Source organism: Crinia signifera, chromosome 1 (assembly GCF_055691185.1).
Source record: "Crinia signifera chromosome 1, ASM5569118v1, whole genome shotgun sequence".
Lineage (NCBI taxonomy): Eukaryota > Metazoa > Chordata > Amphibia > Anura > Myobatrachidae > Crinia > Crinia signifera.
Window position 1 is genome coordinate 10,863,348 of NC_139217.1, and position 18,882 is coordinate 10,882,229.

Consider the following 18,882-nt stretch of genomic DNA (forward strand, 5'->3'; position numbering starts at 1 on the left):
CAGTTTTTTATAGCAGGTGGTGTCATTTACATGTCTGTTGAGCTCTTCTAAACACATGGTTCTAGGCCAGAGGACTATATTGCCGCCTTTACGATTACATCGTTCCATTTGGCAATTTCAGACAGAGCTGATCTCTCCTGCTTGCTGATGTTATCTTTCAATCTCTTCTTCTTTTTCATAAGGTCATCTAGGTCTTGGGATACCATCTCCTGATAGACCTGTACGGCAGGACAGATTTGACTGTCTGGAAAGAAAGTGGATCTTTTTTTTATCTTATTACTGTTAGGAATTAAACTGGGGGAGGTGTCAGATTCGACCTCGTTTTCATTTTCAAGATCTTCCAAGATTTGTAATATGGCTTGATCTTGCTCACTAAAAACCTCTGTTGAGGGTTTTCTACTGAAGAATTTCTTTAAAAGAATTTTTCTAGTAAATAGTTGGAGATCTTTCTCACACTCAAAACGGTTGAAATCAGAGGCTGGGGAAAAGGACAGACCCTTACTTAAAAATTTTTCTTGATCTTTGGTAAGTATTTTATCAGTCAAATTAATGATTCGTAAGGAGTCGAATTCCTCTCCCACTGATGTTTGCATGGCTGTATTTAATTTTGATACCTCCTCCTCTACCTCTGGTCTCCTTTCCAATCCAGAGTATCTCTTTTTCTTCTTCATCCTCCTCTTCCCCCTCCTGATCTTTCTCCAAATTCTTGTCTGGTCTGATTTTGTCCTAAAAAAATCCTCCTGTGATCTCTTAGGGAAGATTGATTATCAGAGTTATCCCCATCTGATGTTTCCATCTCTGAACTACTATAATTGGACATGATGGTATTATTTATGAATTGTCGAGGTTTAGTGTTCCACCTGAAGAATTGATTCAGAGAGAAATCTGTTTTGTCCCTCTGAACATAATGATAATCAATCTTCCCTAAGAGATCACAGGAGGATTTTTTTAGGACAAAATCAGTCCAGACAAGAATTTGGAGAAAGATCAGGAGGGGGAAGCGGAGGATGAAGAAGAAAAAGAGATACTCTGGATTGGAAAGGGGACCAGAGGGAGAGGAGGAGGTATCAAAATTAAATACAGCCATGCAGGGAGACCGATTCTGTCAGGAATGGGGAGCCTGACAGAAAAGGCAAGCATTTATGTAGACCAACACTTAAGAAAACATGTAATTTCTTTACCATCTTATGTCAAAGATACAACTGACGTATTGATTAAATTACAGAACATGTCGGTGAATCCTGGAGTATGGCTGGTATCCTGTGATGTAGAGAGCCTGTACACCAGCATCAATCATGAGCTGGGTGTGCAGGCAGTCAGATACTTCCTAAACATGGGAACTCAATCTGATTTTAATGAATGCCTTCTTGAAGTCCTGGAGTTTATACTTACCAGAAATTTCTTTGTGTGTCAGGAATCCCACTACCTCCAGGTTAGAGGGACAGCTATGGGGATGGCTTGTGCGCCTACCTATGCCAACCTCTACCTGGGGTGGTGGGAGAAAGCAGTGGTGTTCCATGAAGCCATGGAAAAGTATACGGAAAACATTCTAATGTATTTCAGATACATTGATGATGTCCTGTTCCTGTGGGAGGGTGAACTAGGACCATTGAATTCCTGGCGATTTTAAACAACAACCAACTAAACCTGAAACTTACCTCTGAGATGAATCAAAAAGAGATCAGCTTCCTTGATCTGAAAATTAGGCTAAACGAGGAAGGTACCATCTCCACAGATCTCTATCGTAAAAAAAATCTACAAATAGCATTCTCCACTCCGAAAGTTCTCATCTACCCTCCACCATTAGAGCTATCCCGAAAGGGGAATTAATGAGAATAAAACGGAACGTCTCAGATCCTGACACTTTTCAAATGCGGGAACAAGAACTACAGGACCGTTTCAAAAGAAGAGGGTACAGTAACAGACTTGTAAAAAAAGCAACTAAACAGGTTGAAGCCCTTCCTCGTGAAACTTTGTTAAAACCCAGAATTAAGAACAATACTGACTCCATAAGATTTGTGGGTACCTTCAATGTCTACTGGAAAGAAATTAACCATATCCTCAAGAAACATTGGGACATTTTGAAGGTAGATAAAGATCTCAAAACAATCCTACCACCTAAGATACAGACAAGCTGGAGGAGATCACGAAATATTAAGGACCACCTGGTTCAAAGCCATCTACCACGAATATGTGAACCCAGATTTAATAAAAAAGGCTCAAAAAGCTGTGGCCACTGTAAGGCATGTAAATACATGATCTCCAAAGAAGACTTTACTGACAAGAACTCCAAAGTCTGGAAAATTCAAAATCTAATAATATGCACGACTGTAGGCACAGTATACCATTTGGAGTGCCCTTGTGGAAAAATCTACATAGGGAAGACATCCAGGCCTCTGAAGATCCGCATTTTGGAGCATGTAGGAAAGATACAGAATCCTTGAACAGACACCCTGAAATTTAAAAATCTTACCTCAGTGGCAAAGCACTTTTTGCGGGAACACAATGGAGATCCAAGTGGCCTCAAAGCCTTTGGAATGAGACACATACAACTGGGTATACGAGGTGGAGACATGGACAGACAATTATTACAGTTTGAGATCAAAATGATTTTCCTCCTCGATAGTCTTTTTCCAAAAGGATTGAATGAAGCAAATAGCTATGTATCCTTCCTCTGACTGATAACTTGATATCAGGAGGCTTCTTTCTTCTTTTTGTTTGATAGTCCTCTCTCTTTCAGAACCTCTTTTTGAAAGAAAGACTCAATCAAACTGACAGTAACACATACAATTATTCCTTGGTGTGGTGAAGAGAGATGTGATACCACCAATCTTCTTTCTTTTTCTTTTTTTCTTGATGATGGGGAGTCCTAGTCATGTCATAAGGATCAACCATCACATTCAAACAAGAAAATTATTTAAAAAAACAAAAACAAACCCAACAAGAAAACTTAAGAAGTATACTTACCATAACCACCGATATGGGATATAATCCACCCAGGAGCCCTGTCATGGACCCGTAAAACTATGATGACCAATACATAAATATAGTATAATATGAACTAATGACCAAAAGATGGCATAACACAAATTATATTTTTTCTCTTTTTTGCTCCCCCTATATTATTCCCCCAAATTATATTTTTTCTCTTTTTTGCTCCCCCTATATTATTCCCCCTCCCCTTCTCTTTAAAGAACCTCACCCCTCAGAAACCCACTATCCATAATGAATATGATTTTTAATTTGAATGGTTCAATAATGGATCCTCCCTGAATATCTTATTATAGATAATCGATCAATGGACAGCCCTTCAAATATTGCTCTTTTTCACAGAATCAGTGAATTCAATGTGAATTTCAATAAAAAGGTTTTTCTTACACACATAATAGCACTATGGACAAGTTATTTAGATTTCTTCACTCATATATAATTCTCCACTTTATATCTTATAAATTTTCTTCCTTTCCTCTTTCTTTCAATCCCTGTTCCAGGCACCGACACTATCAACAAGTTTGTTTTGTTTTATTATGGCACGATTTGTAGTGGTTTCATTTAAAGACTTCCCCACTCATTTTTTCTAAACTTTCAAAACATTCTTCAGCATACTTTCAATCCTGGCACCTATTTATATGGACACATTCTCACTCCATTTTGGAATAACACACAACATATGTATGAAAGTCACAATACACGTATCAAGCTATTTTGATACAATATTTCACCAGGTGTCATTCTTCAATTCACCAATCTGCTTTCAATCACACTCACTTGCACTTTATTATTCATGATATTTTAATAGCACCCATGAATATAAGAAACTATAGGCAATTATTATTACCTTATTAAACCTGATATAAACTCTATCAGTGGGTTATCCATATGAAATGAGGTGGATGACTACATAGTTACATAGTAGGTAAGGCTGAAAAAAGACTTGCGTCTATCAAGTTCAACATAGATTATATTTCTCATATGTACCCATGGATGTTTTTAACCAATAAGTGTTTGTCCAACCTTATTTTGAATGTATTTAATGTGTCTGCCGACACCACCTCTCCAGGAAGAGAGTTCCAAAGTTTGACTGCTCTGACTGTAAAGAAATCTTTTCTTCTAGCTGAACAAAATCTTTGTTCTTCTAATCTATACTCATGCCCTCGCGTCCTAGACTCCTTTCTAGTAGAAAAGAGGGTGTGTGACCGTTCCTTATATTGGCCCCTGATATATTTGTACATGTCCCCCCTTAAGCGTCTCTTTTCTAATGTAAAAAGTCCAAAGTTGCTTAATCTTTCCTCGTAGCTTAAGTTCTCCATTCCCCTAATAAGCTTTGTTGCTCGTCTCTGGATTTTTTCTAATTCAATGATGTCCTTTTTATAGTGCGGTGCCCAGAATTGTACACCGTATTCGAGGTGCGGTCTCACCAATGCTTTATACAGTGGCATGATTACTCTCGAGTCCCTAGATTCCATGCCCCTTTTAATGCATGCTAAAATTTTGTTGCTATATTACAATGGGCACTACACCCAGCTTGCTGTCTATTTGATAGGCGTTTTGGTACTAATATAGTCTTCCACTTAAATATAAACATCTATAACCATCCATCAAATAAGCATACCTCCCAACTTTTGATGTGAAGAAATAGGGACACTAGCGCCCGAAAAGGGGGCGGGGCGTATGCAAATGAGGGTGCGGCTTATGCTAATTAGCCGCAACCTCATTTTCATACGAGAATAGACGCTGTGCGCATGCGCACAGCGTCTATTCTACTAGATTGGGGGGTCTCCCAACTGCCACCCCCCGCAGCGGGACAATGCCTGCCGCGGGTGGGACAGCGGGACAGGACCCGAAAATCGGGACTGTCCCTCTAAAATCGTGACAGTTGGGAGGTATGAATAAGGAGGATATTGGAGACATGAAAAATATTAATTGACAGATTTTATTTGTGTAAGAACATCCCAAATAATCAATATACCAACCATAAGTGTTTTACATCATGCTGATTCCGGCGTTGGGGCTCTGGGACAAAAAATACAATAACTTCCTGGTAAAAGATAGATGAATGCCGTGATTGGCTGATAGTCACATGTCGCACCATGTGATTGTCTATGTCACATGACCGCACTGAGAATATGTAGGAGATAGACGTAGGGCGGTCACATGGTTATCAGCCCGAATATGCTTCAATAAGATGACCATGTTACGACCGGACGCCGATCACGTGGCGCCGACCACGTGATGCAGGAGTGCAATCACATGACTACGTCAGCCTCCAGACATGAATAGATTAAATCCAGGGGGTGGTACCTGAGAATTAAAACAGACCCATGATTGGACACAATGTACACATGACACAGGGACAGTGTTCCCATTGGTGGGCTATCAATGAATAAATATAAGCCAGCTGGGGCAATCAGGTTGGCCTTGATGAAGCTGATTAAGTCAGCGAAACGCTTGCGTTGGTTCCTAATGGAAATGTTATGTTTGTTTATTGAAATGTATTAGAAATAATGTGATGCCAGTGTAAATAGTGCGCAATTTAGACATCCCAGGTGTTAGAATATCACACCTAGGGTGAGACAGACAGTGACCTTTATTGGGCATCAACCAGCCAAATATCAAAACATCCGAGAGCAGCAAGGGATAAGTCTTCCACAGATTATATAGAATATGTCCACCAGAGCGCATAAGTAGCTCGGATGGTGTAATGGTTAGCATTACTGCCTCATAGCGCTGAGGTCATGGGTTCAATTCCCACCATGCCTCTAACTGTGTGGAGTTTGTATATTCTCCCCGTGCTTGCGTGGGTTTACTCCGGGTACTCCGGTTTCCTCCCACAATCCAAAAATATACAGATAGGTTAATTGGCTTCCAACAAATTAACCCTAGAATGCCTGTGTGTGTGTGCATGTGGTAGGGAATATAGATTGTAAGCTCCACTGGGGCAGGGACTGATGTGAATGTTCATATATTTTCTGTAAAGCGCTGCGTAATCTGTATGCGCTATATAAGAAACTGTTAATAAATAAATAAGTACACCTGAGTAGCATATTTGCTTAAGTGTACCCATATATCTATACAGATACCCCTGATCCTGTGTGTAATCGATTACTCTGCTTCCCAAAAAATATCCAAGAATTATTTCTTACTCTGATAAATCTTGTGTCTGTTATAATAAAATTCCTTTGCGTAAATTAAACTGAAAACCAGTGTTCTACCATCTACCACCAGTAGGTGGCACCGAAGGATCATTTATGAGTAAAAGGTAAAAAAATAAAGATATTTCCAACAAGCCCCTTACTTGATGAAATGAATGCAATATGATCAACCACCAATAGGTGGCACCAAATGGTGGAAAAATAAACATAAAGCAATAAAACACAAAACATTTCAGAGATCTATATTGGATAGTATATAAAATTCTTTATTGACACACTATACCAGCAGAAGCCTGTTACATCATCATAAACGGTTACCCACAGAGGCACAGAGGGAGAAATTACATGTTGCACAGCGTCACTGACAGAAATTAAACTAACATTTTTCGAATTGGATTCAAACACGATTTTAAAACACTATTTCTTTCTTTGAGCACAATGTATGTTTGTATGTAAAAGATTTTTAACCCCTATTTTTCGCTGCTAATCCCATTCCCATACAGTAAATTTTGGGAATATTAATAATTTAATAAATAAAAGTTACATTTTATGATTCCTTGTTTTCTTAGTGCGTCCCCCACACAACAGTCCCTTTTTTCTCTTGTCCTAAAAATTATTGTATACTTGACTGCTGGGAACAGCACCCCCTCCATTGATCAGATTATTTGGGGCCTTTCCTAAAAATACCGTATTTAATTGGTGTGCAGATGTGCAAACAAGCTCCCTAATGGAGCCAATACTACTAAGGTTAGTGAGGTACATGGCACTCTGCCCCCAGTCCCCCCCCCCCATGTAATGTACAGATGGGTCTTCTCCCATCCTTGCTGGCGGGTCGCCAGAACGTACGCGCTGGCGACCCGCCAGCAGCCACGCCAGCGAGGAGACTGAGACGGAAACCCTGTCTGTCTCCGCCTCAGGGAGACAGACAGGGTTAGGGGGGGGGGGGTGCGGGCAGGCGGCGGGGACCCCGGGTTACCGCCGGCAAGCCGGCGGGGACCCGTGGGAACGGATGGAAGCGCCGTCGCCATGGCCATGGCGCTGGCGGGGGATGGCGGCTGGCGACGCCAGCGCCATCCCCTGCCAAGATGGGAGAAGACCCATCTGTAACATTATATTATTATTGCAGGACCAGCGACCAGTTGCTGGAGGTGACAGCCATCACCCTGACCTTAGCCTTGCCAGCCCCACACATCAGCACGGTCACCACTGCCAGCCACAATACAGTCCGGCCCTGTGTGGCGAAGCAGCAGCCCTGTCACCCGCAGTATTTCCCCAACCCACCCCCCCCCCCCCAGCACAAACCATATTTCACGCAGTAAAGCCGCTCACAGGTTAAGAGGGCGGAGCCCCTTACAACGGTGCGAGGAGCGCCCGTAGGGGTTACTTATATTTATTGGGTTCTGTTACCGGAGATATTTCAGGGACAGATTTCTTCTTCATCTTCTTTTTAGATGGAGCCTGTTCCTCCTCTTCCTCTGACCCGTTCCCCACAACAAGGTCTTCAGCTTTCTCCTGGCTTGGCTCTTCCTTCTGAGGGAAGAGGAAATATGTCAGCTCTAGACCGCCACCTGGCATTGGCTTTTCAGTGTAAAAGTCTACTCATCATAAAAGTGCAGTGCAATAAGGGCACCAGCGCGACAGTGCACACATTATTCTCAGTGAGTCCTGCGATGTCAGGCCTATCTAATCGCACTTCCATTCCATCTCACGCAGGTGGATTTACCCTTCAGGGTCAGCAGCGGATTTGAAAGTCGCTCTTTTTAGAGGTGTAATAAAACACTTCCATTACACAGTATCTTTGGAAAAAGGATGTTCCTGTACCTAATACAGTCGGCTATCACTTAGAAGTAGGATCCCGAACTACCACTGTATTTCTGCGCCGCATGCGTATTATGATTTCTAGGATTATACCAAGCTGGAGGCGGTCGGTTGAAAACACGTCACGCAGGTCCACAATACAGCAGGATTCATAAAAAAAGTAAAAAAAGAAGGGGGTCCCAGGACAAAGCTTCGGGAGTGTGATACAGCTCAAAGGGACGTACAGACGTTAGCGTACAGGAACTCCGGCACGGCACATACATGGAGATAGCGGTACAGTCCATTCCTGCCGATTACCCCGAGCCGCTTGGCTGATGATCCACGTGTTTCGAATATACCCGGATATCCTTTTTCATGACCGCTGCTCTCTGCTCTGGGTTTTTATTTCAGGTTAAGTACTTTCCGGTCAGGTGATGTCTGTTAGCCAATAGTGGCACCTACAGCCCGGCTCATTATAAAAGCTCCTTTCACGGCAATACACTTTTCCGAACGTCCCTGCCATTTCTTTAAACCCTCTAAAAAATATGATTTCTCAAAATCAAATGGGCTTCCGTCTCCTTGATTGAGCTGAATTTTTTTCCCCGCGAGCCGGGTTTTAAGGTTTGGGAATAGAAATAAAGAAGAATTCCGGATGAGGGAGCTGGTGCATTGTCATGGGGAAAAAACCTAACCTATGAATCAATCTGAAATTTCGTATGGCGTTGTTTGAAAGATGGTAATACAGGATAGGAATACCAACTTTCCTCAGCAATGCCACCTGTCTTCAAACACAGGTACTTATTGATACACACACACACACATATATATATATATATATATATATATACACATACATACACACACACACACACACATACATGCAGCGAATAATTTTTTAAACACTGGGGCCCATAGTTAATGTAACCAATGACAAAACTCAGGAGAACCGGTATGTCTTTGCTGCATTAATGCGGCCACCTGAAGGGGCTTTTCTTATTGCACAGTGTTCACCCTTCATCCAATAACTGCATTATTCCATGCTCAGCCTCAAACATTGACCCTCTAACTAATTGTTAATAAATCCTGACTTATCAGGATATTGGCTCCACTACAAGTGTTCACCCGTGGTGATTTATACGGGAGGCATTTATACCACAGGGTGACAGGGATAGTCCCGCTGAGGTTGTGAACATCACGGCCATAGGACTAACATTTAATAGAACATTGCATGCATTTTTATAGGAGTCCGAGTACAGTTGAACCCCTACAAAAGCTTAACACATACAGCCAGCAGGTGGCGCACTGGTCAGCATCTGACTCACCTTATCTCTGCCAGGTGACGTCTCATCGTCCTCATCCGTTACCATCACCTGTAATCTCCACTCCTCTTCTGTCTCCTGCCGGTCTCTATTCTCCTGCCCCCTCAATATGTCCACCAACAACCCTGAATCCTAATGGACAGAGAAAAGCATTCTGGGACATTTCATAGAAAAAGGTTATTCCGTATTGCACATTCCCTTGCCATGGACATAGTGACGCTTCTAACCCAGGAGCCTCTGGTTCTGCCTGTACAGACTCTATATAAGATCTAAGACCCTTATATAATGTACTGAGCGGTGACCCGTCTCTATGCCATCCTCCCCTCCCACTGTCGCACTTCACGTTACTTATATTTATTGGGTTCTGTTACCGGAGATTCTTCAGAGGCAGATTTCTTCCTCTTTTTCGACGGAATCGGTTCTTCCTGTAACCCGATCTGAAAGACACAGTCCTCAGCCTTCTCCTGGCTTGGCTCTTCCTTCTGAGGAGAGAGGAGATACGTCAGCTCTAGAGCACCACCTTGCATTAGCATTTCAGTGTAAAACATAATGGATGAACAGTCTTCTCATCATAAAAGTGCACTACAATAAGGGCACCAGCGCTGCGGTGCTCTGTGAGCCCTCTGATGTCTACAACAATAAAAGGAGGTCACGGGATAACACTTTGGAGTGTAATACAGCTGAAAGGAACGCACAGGTGCTAGCGTACAGGAACTCCAGTGCTGCGGACACACGGAGAGAAGATCTTACAAGCAGTGTACAGTCCGTTCCTGACTATTCTCCCAGGCCGCTTGGCTGATGAGCAACACTTTTTTGCATATACCCAGATGTCCTCTCTCAAAACTGGATTTTTTACTGGACTATTTTAATGCACTTTTAGAAAAAATATTCTAAGTTCTAGATGAACCTTTGAAAGGAATCCCAGCTGCTTACAGAGCACGTGGTACAGAATCTTCACTTTCTCCGCATTAGTCTATTCGTCACACCGCGGCCCAGTGTCACACCAACCTATCCACACACATTCAGCCAGCAGGTGGCAGCCTGGCAAGTGCCCGACTCACCTCATCTCTGCTTCTGTCAGACGACGGCTCACAGTCCTCCTCCGTTACCATCTCCTGTAATCTACTCTGCTCTTCTTCTTTCGTCTGTTCACACTCCTTCGGCTTTTGCTGTATCTCCACCGTATTTAAGCCCTGAGAGGAAGAAAAGGATTCTGGGACACTCCACTTGGGGCACTTACTGAGGACATTAATTGGGAGAATATTTAGGTTACCTCAAGCGGTACGGTGCTACATGTCCGACCCAGCTTTCTGCAGACTTACTGACCTCTAGCTGTGTCTCCATCACAAGCTTTGTTTTGCGAGAAGCCTCGTCAGTCTCAAAGGCTAGAAGACTTTTCTCCACCAGCTCCCGCAGGTGATCACCATACACCCTGTTTGGGGTTTCTAAATATAAGAAAACACATTGGTCATTAATTCCATCCATGGATCTTTCAGAGGTTTTTAGTCAAGATCTGAGCCTACAAGAACCTAAAAACTAGACTAGGTCCACAAGGGGGGTATGTTTATATGTTAAACCATCCTTAGAAACATACATAAGGGAGGACATATACAAGAGCACGATGGAGTCGGTAGAATCGGTGTGGGTAGAAATCACAGATAATATTAAAAGGGGCTAAAAAAATTACAGTAGCAATAGGTTATAAACCACCCAACATAAATACAGAGGAGTAAAAAAGACCTCTTGCTACAGGTGGGAAAAGCGGCCAGCTTAGGGGCCATTATTATTATGGGTGACTTTACCTACCCAGAAATAAATTGGAAAGATAGGTCAAGTAGTACCGCTAAGGAAAATGTTTTATTGGATGCCCTAAATGACCACTATTTGTATAAATTTATTGAAAGTCCAACCAGAAATAACAATATCCTGGATCTCTTTATAAGCAACAACGGGACATAACCATAAGGGAGACATTGGGGAACAGTGATCACAATATGATCACATTTTATTAAGATTTTAACAAAGATAATTATATTGGTGCAACTAGGTCCTTACATTTCAGAAACGCAAACTTTGGTAAGATTGAGGATTCCTTAAAGTATATAAACTGGAAGGAATTATTTAGAGGTATGGATACTACTATAGGTGGCAAACTTAAAAAAAAAATACTGCTGGAGGGCACTGAAATTTATTCCTACGGTAAATAAAAGAACAAATGTCAAAAGGAAACCGATGTGGCTTAACAGCAAAATTAAATGTGAAATAGCTAAAAAAAATAGGAGGGCATTCAAAACGTTTAAACAAGATGTGACACCAAAATCATTTGCCGCATATAAAGAATGTAATAAGAAAAACTCAGTCAAGATGGCTAAATTAGAGACTGAATGTAAAATAGCCGCAGATAGCAAATCTAATCCAAAAAAAAATTATACAGTTATATAAACGGGAAACGGTTAAGGAAGGAAAATATTGGGCCACTAAACAATAATAAGGGTACCCTGGTAATACAAGGAAAAGAGAAAACCATATTATTCAATGATTTTTTTGCTTCCGTATTTACAAGGGAAAATCTTCCGAAGATCTCCCACAAATTAAATGCTCGGCTCTTGATTGCTCCCAAACTGTATGTTTGAATTAGGAAATAGTCAAAAATAGATTACAAAACCTAAATAGTAAAAAATCTCCTGGCCTGGATAAATACACCCATGGATACTAAAATAATTGAGTTCTGTTATAGCACTACCGTTATACCTGATATTCAAGGAATCAATAAACTCGGAGATGGTACCAAGGGACTGGGGCATAGCTAACATAGTACCAATATGGAAGAAAGGTAGCAAAACTAGCCCTGAAAATTATAGACCGGTCAGCCTTACATCCATTGTGGGGAAAATATTAGAAGGAATAATAAGAGATAGTATACAAAATTTCTTAGAACGGGAGAAAGTGCTAAATAAGGCTCAGTATGGGTTTGGCAAAAATACATCATGTCAGACTAATTTAATTAGCCTCTATGAGGAAGTCAGTAGGGAGCTTGACTTAGGGAAATCTGTTGATGTAATACTGCTTGATTTCGCTAAAGCTTTTGACACTTTGCCTCATAAAAGGTTATTAATGAAACTGGGTAATTTAGGGTTAGGAGATAAAATTTGTAATTGGATTATAAACTGGTTGCACAATCAGGAACAATTGGTGGTAAATGGCATACATTCCAGCTGGGGTAAGGTCCAAATTGGAGTCCCACAAGGTTCAATATTGGGACCCACCTTGTTTAATACATTTGTTAATGATATTGGAAGTGACATAGTGAGTAAAACTGCAATATTTGCGGACAACACAAAATTGAGTAAGGAAATTGACTCAGGAGAGGATGTGGAAACACTACAAAGTGACTTAATTAAACTGGAAAGGTGGAAAAAAGGGATTTGTGTACTTACTGTTAAATCCTTTTCTCCGATTCCACAGGTGGCACTGGAGATCTACAGTGGGAAATAGAGGGCGACCACTAGGAGCTTGGGCACTATAATAATTATAACACTGTGGCTAGCTCCTCCCCTCTACTTCCCCCTGCCTGGCAGTCTAAAGAATTGTGCCCGGAGGAGGCTGGAAGATGCAACATACTTCCGAGAGGAGGGTAACCATCACACATAAAACATGCACTCTAGAAACTGTAGGACAGAAGAAAATAGAAATTACTTTCAAACAGAGTCAACCAAACAACTGAAGTGACCAGGGGTTTTCACTAACAACCTGAATTACCCTGTAATAACTGTCCTGTATATCTGAACTGAAGGAAGAGCAGCGCCGGGAGGGTGTCCAGTGCCACCTGTGGAATCGGAGAAAAGGATTTAACAGTAAGTACACAAATCCCTTTATCTCCTTCATCCACTAGGTGGCACTGGAGATCTACAGTGCTCCCATTACTCCCATTACGGGCGGGACGGCGCTGAGATCCTTCCAACACTGCACGGCCAAACTGTGAAGCTTGGGCCGCAAAAGTATCAAATCGATAAAATTTGATAAAGGTTCTTTGTCCGGACCAAGTGGCGGCCCTACACAATTGAAGAACCGAGACCCCTCGGGCAGCCGCCCACGAAGGACCTACTGAGCGTGTGGAGTGTGCCGTAATAGGCGAAGGAGGCACTTGTGATGCCGTCACATTTGGCCAGATGGCGAATCCATCTGGCCAAAGCCTGTTTGGAGGCAGGCCAACCTCTTTTTGAGATGTCATAAAGTACAAATAGAGAATCGGTCTTTCTCACAGAAGCTGTTCTGGAAATGTAGATTCTGAGGGCCCGTACCACGTCCAGGTAGTTAGAATCACTGGAATCCTCTGTAAACGCAGGAACCACAATGGGCTGGTTTATGTGGAAAGAGGACACCACTTTTGGTAGGAAGGACGCCTTTGTCCATAGCTCTGCTCTGTCTTCGTGAAAAATAAGGAATGGTGGGCGACATGATAATGCGCTCAAATCTGAAACCCGCCTAGCTGAGGCTAAGGCCAGCAGAAGAACTGTCTTCCATGTTAGGTATTTTAGCTCCACTACTTCTAAAAGGTTCAAACAGTGGAGACTGTAGAAAAGAGAGGACTAGATCAAGATCCCATGGTGATGTGGGAGTCCGGAAGGGAGGTTGAATTCTCAACACTCCCTGAAAGAAAGTTTGCACCTGTGGCAGCAGGGCTAATTTTCTCTGGAAATAAATGGAAAGAGCAGAGACTTGGACTTTCAGGGATCCCAGGCGTAAACCTGCAGTAAGGCCCGCATGGAGGAAGAGTAGAAGACGCGCCAATTTGAAAAAATCTTGGTGATACGCTACGACTCTCACACCATGAAATGTACGCCCTCCATATGCGATGGTAATGAATGGAGGTGACTTCCTTCCTAGCTCGTAACATAGTAGGAATCACTGCTGAAGGAATCCCAGCTCTTCTTAGGATTGTCCTCTCAGTAGCCAGGCCGTCAAATGAAGCCGCTGTAAGTCCGGATGGACAAAGGGACCTTGTGACAGCAGGTCGTGCTGCAGCGGTAGAGGCCATGGTTCTTCTACTAGTAGAGCTGTGAGCGTGGTGTACCACGACCTGCGAGGCCAGTCCGGTGCTATTAGAAGCACTGTGACTGATTCTCTGCGAATGCGTTGCAGAATTCGTGGTAACATTGGAAATGGCGGGAAGATGTAAACAAACTGGTAACGCCAGGGCATCGTCAGCGCATCTATCCCTTCCGCTGCTGGATCCCGCGTCCGTGCACAATATCTCGGAAGTTGATGGTTGTTGCGGGAGACCATCAGGTCTATCGGAGGGCATCCCCACCGATGTATGAGTCTCTGGAAGACCTGTTGATGAAGCTTCCATTCTCCCTGGTGAATGTCGTGTCGACTGAGATAGTCGGCTTCCCAGTTCTCTACTCCCGGGATGAATACTGCTGAGATTGCTTGGAGATGATCCTGCGCCCAGAGTAATATCCGGCTGACCACCTTCATTGCGGCGTGACTGCGTGTTCCTCCCTGTTTGTTTACATATGCTACTGCTGTAGCATTGTCGGATTGTACTCTGACTGCTTTGCTCCGAAGAAGATCTGAGGCTTCCAACAGAGCATTGTATATTGCTCTGAGTTCCAGAATGTTTATCGGGAGTAAGGCTTCCAGTGGAGACCACAGACCCTGGAATTGATGTTCGAGCACGACTGCTCCCCAACCGCGGAGACTGGCATCCGTGGTGAGAACCGTCCAGTCCCATATTCCGAATCGCTTCCCCTGAAGAAGATTTCGGGAGGTGAGCCACCACGTCAATGAGAGGCGCGCCCGAAGAGATAGAGTGATTCTCCGATGGAGTGTGAGATGAGAACCTGACCACTGACGGAGTAGGCAGAGCTGGAATGGTCTTGAACGGAACCGACCGTACTGGACCGCTTCGAATGTTGCTACAATTTTTCCCAACAGGCGGATGCACAGAAACACTGTGACTTGTCTGTGTTGTAGCACTAACCGAACCAAGAGTTTAAGAGAAGTAATCTTGTCCTCTGGTAAGTAGATATTCCGTTGTACCGTATCCAGTATCATTCCTAGGAACAGTAACCTCTGTGAGGGTTGGAGTTGAGATTTTATTGTAAAGATTCCATTCTGAATTTTACCACTCTCGGGTAGGGGTTGAGATGTTTCAGGTTCAGAATGGGTCGTGTGGAGCCGTCCGGCTTCGGTACGAGGAAAAGGGTAGAATAAAAGCCCTGTGTTCTTTGTTACAAGGGAACCGGGATAATTACTCCCATCCGACAGAGCTTTTGAACTACCTGCAAAAGGGCTGCACCTCTGTCGAGAGAAGCTGCCAAACCGGTTGTGAAAAAGCGGTTTGGAGGCTTCTTTTGAAAATCTATTTTGCATCCATAGGTCACAGATTCTGTGACCCAAGCATCCTGACTGGAGAGACACCAGACCTGATGATAGAGGCGCAGCCGCGCCCCCACCCTGGTGTCCCCTAAGTGGGGCTGAGGTGTGTCATGAAGAGGGTTTTGGGGCCGTTTGGCGTCCTGGTGTGCTGTGTAAGCGACACCTCTTCCCCGACCTCTGTATCCTCTGCCACCAGAAAGGTCAACTCTCGCACGCCCCCGGAATCTTGCCGTAGGGCGAAAGGATCGAAAGGACGGTCCCTGAAAGGGCCTCCTAGGAGGAGGAGGAGGAGCTGCAGAAGGTAAGAAAGATGATTTCCCCCCCGAGGCCTGGGAAATCATCTTGTCCAGCTCCGGCCCAAACAAACACTCCCCCTGAAAGGGCAGAGCCTCCACTGCTCTTTTGGATTCCGCATCTGCCTGCCATTGGCGTAGCCAGAGGGCTCTGCGAGCCGAAATGGACAGAGCGGAGATGCGGGATGCCAATATACACACATCTGAAGAAGCCTCTACAAGGTAAGCAGCGGCTTCTTTTATGTGGTCCGCTAAAGCCACTAACTCACCTGCCGCTGGATCGTTACCGAGATTCTCATAAATCTGGGTTGCCCAGGCCTCCATCGCTTTGTTCACCCAGCATCCCACTTGTGCAGGACGTTGTACCAAACCCGCAGCCGTGTAGATGTTCTTAAGGGTGGCTTCCAGCTTCTTGTCAGAAGTCTCCTTCAACGAGGATGTTCCCGGGATAGGCAGGACTGTTTTCTTAGAGAGACGGGAGACCGATGGGTCCACTGAAGGTGGAGTCTCGCATAATTTTCTACTGTCTGCAGGAAAAGGGTATGCAGTTAAGAATTTGTTGGAGGCCTGAAAACGTCTATCTGGATGAAGCCATGCATCCTTCAAATATTGGTCTAATTCCTCAGACACTGGGAAGGCAGCCGCCTGTCTGCAACGCTTACCAAATATTTGAGGGCGATCTGGAAGAGCAGCCTCGTCGTCTACTTTTAAGGTAGACTTAACCTTAGCAATAAGGTCTTCTAATCCATGTGAAACCGGCTCAGGGGCTGGTTGTACTTGTAACATATCAATAGGGTCGGTGTCAGGACACTGTCCCTCCTCCAGAGGAGGTGTGTCATCATCCGACCCATATGCATCCAATCTATCCGTGAGCAGACGGCTCGCATTAGACAAAAAGGGGCGGAGCTATAGGATCCGCATCCCTAGGGATAAGGACCCTGGTTAATGATTCCACCGCCGACGTTAATTCGGCCTGTTGAGACCTAGCAGTCTCTCTATCTCTATGAGAAGCTGACAATTCAGCAGATAAATGTGAAATCACTTGTGTTAATTGAGAAGCCCAAACAGGGACCTCTTGCTGGGGTGTTACTGGAGTGTCTGTGCATTCTGCACACAGTACAGCTCCCTCCACCTGTGGGGTGAATTTTGCCTGACATCTTCTACACGTCAGCTTCTTTGAAGAACCCCCAGCCATCACACACACTACAGTTAAAGTAAATCAGTTAGAAAAAAGCAAGTGCAAGTGGAGAGAGAGAGCACAAGTCAGCACTTCCCTCAGCGTTAAAACGCTGCAGGGCTCTGACTATAATTTGAGCACAGCCTTTGCTCTCTAGCAAAGACCTCTATCACCCCACTGTGTTACTCACAGACCCAGGGATGAACAGAGGTCAGCGGTGGTTGATGAGACCTCCCTGAGGCAGGACGCGGCAGGAGAGAGCTCCGGAGCTGTATTAATGGCGCCGGCAGTGAGGAGGAACGCAGGGGGTCCTGGGAACTCGTCCCGCGCGTTAGGCTCCGCCCACCATCTATGGTGCGCTTTTTAGAAAAAGACGCGCTACAAACACCGCCCGTAAACCCAACTCCCCTGCTAGCGGGGAGCCAGGATATACTTACCCTGCCTGCTGGCCGGCGGCGGTGAGGCTGTGCGGACTGAGGCGCGGCCGCACGCAGCGGCGTCCAGTCACTCTGGGACAGCGGTCCAAGGAGCCGGGGACCCCGCGCAGACCGCAAGCAGTGGCGCAGGGGTCCCCCCCGGCAGCTCCCGCGAAGCAGACAGGCAGTCAGCAGAAGCTGCCTGTCTGTCCTCATATGTAAAAAAAAAAATCAATAAAATAATAAAATTTCTATTTGCCCTTAGAGGGCAAAACGTTGCACCCAGCTCCCTGGGCACATTCTAAGACTGCCAGGCAGGGGGAAGTAGAGGGGAGGAGCTAGCCACAGTGTTATAATTATTATAGTGCCCAAGCTCCTAGTGGTCGCCCTCTATTCCCCTCTGTAGATCTCCAGTGCCACCTAGTGGATGAAGGAGAAATGCAGTTTAACGTTGATAAATGTAAATGAATTCATTATGGGAACAAAAATGAACAAGCTACTCATAGGCTAAATGGAGTTATTATATGGAATTCTGCTGTACAGAAGGACTTGGGGGTCATCATAGATGAAACATTGGGTAATAGTCAGGCACACTGCTCAAGTGCAATAGCAAAAGCAAACCGGACACTGGCATGCATTAAAAACAGAGAGTGGATTCAAGGGATGCAAATATGATAGTAGCTCTTTACAAGGCATAGGTGAGACCACACTTGGAATACTGTGTTCAGTTCTGGGCACCACACCTTAAAAAGGACATAAATGAATTGGAACAGGTTACAGAGAAGGGCGACTAAGCTAGTGACAGGTCTTGAATCACTAGAATACAAAGATAGGTTAACCAGGCTGACTATGTTCTCACTGGAGAAACGGAGGTTGAGAGGTGATATGATTAGTATGGTCTAATACAGGATTGGGATCATATGGAACTGGGAGAGGATTGGTCAGTAACAGGCCTATACTTAGGACACGCGGGCATGTACTGAGGCGCGGGGAAAGGAAATACTGTACTGAATTAAGAAGAGATTCTTCACCATTAGAGCAGTAACATTCTGGAACTCATTGCCGGTGGGATGATTACAGCAACTACTGTTCATGAATTTACATCCAAACTGGATACATTTCTGGCCACTAAGGGAATCCTATAGATATGACTTAAGGTGCCCATAGACGCTCCGTTCTGCGCCGTCCTTTCTGTACTATGAGATGCGCGCTCCCACGCATCTCATCGTACGGTACAAAAAGTATGTGCTGCACATACTTTTTGTACTAGCTTTCCATTGCATCGGATGCACAATGCATGCGATGCGATGTGTACTAATTAAGTATCGAATGGATCCGACGAAC

At 44.2% G+C, this 18,882-nt stretch overlaps 1 protein-coding gene across 5 annotated transcripts in view; it reads right to left on the reverse strand.

Moving 5' to 3' along the window:
• The window catches only part of LOC146061612 (uncharacterized), a 447,354-nt gene that overhangs the window by 89,611 nt on the left and 338,861 nt on the right, over window positions 1-18,882 (reverse strand). For 4 of the 5 annotated variants that reach the window (XM_083174479.1, XM_083174510.1, XM_083174475.1 and 1 more), the window contains exons 10-14: window positions 10,595-10,713; window positions 10,330-10,461; window positions 9,640-9,750; window positions 9,272-9,400; window positions 7,560-7,682 (exon numbers count right to left, since the gene is read on the reverse strand). In XM_083174479.1, the coding sequence (XP_083030605.1) occupies window positions 7,560-7,682; window positions 9,272-9,400; window positions 9,640-9,750; window positions 10,330-10,461; window positions 10,595-10,713 (614 nt within the window). The remainder of the gene's footprint in view (window positions 1-7,559; window positions 7,683-9,271; window positions 9,401-9,639; window positions 9,751-10,329; window positions 10,462-10,594; window positions 10,714-18,882) is intronic. The other variant, XM_083174488.1, reaches the window with a different exon arrangement.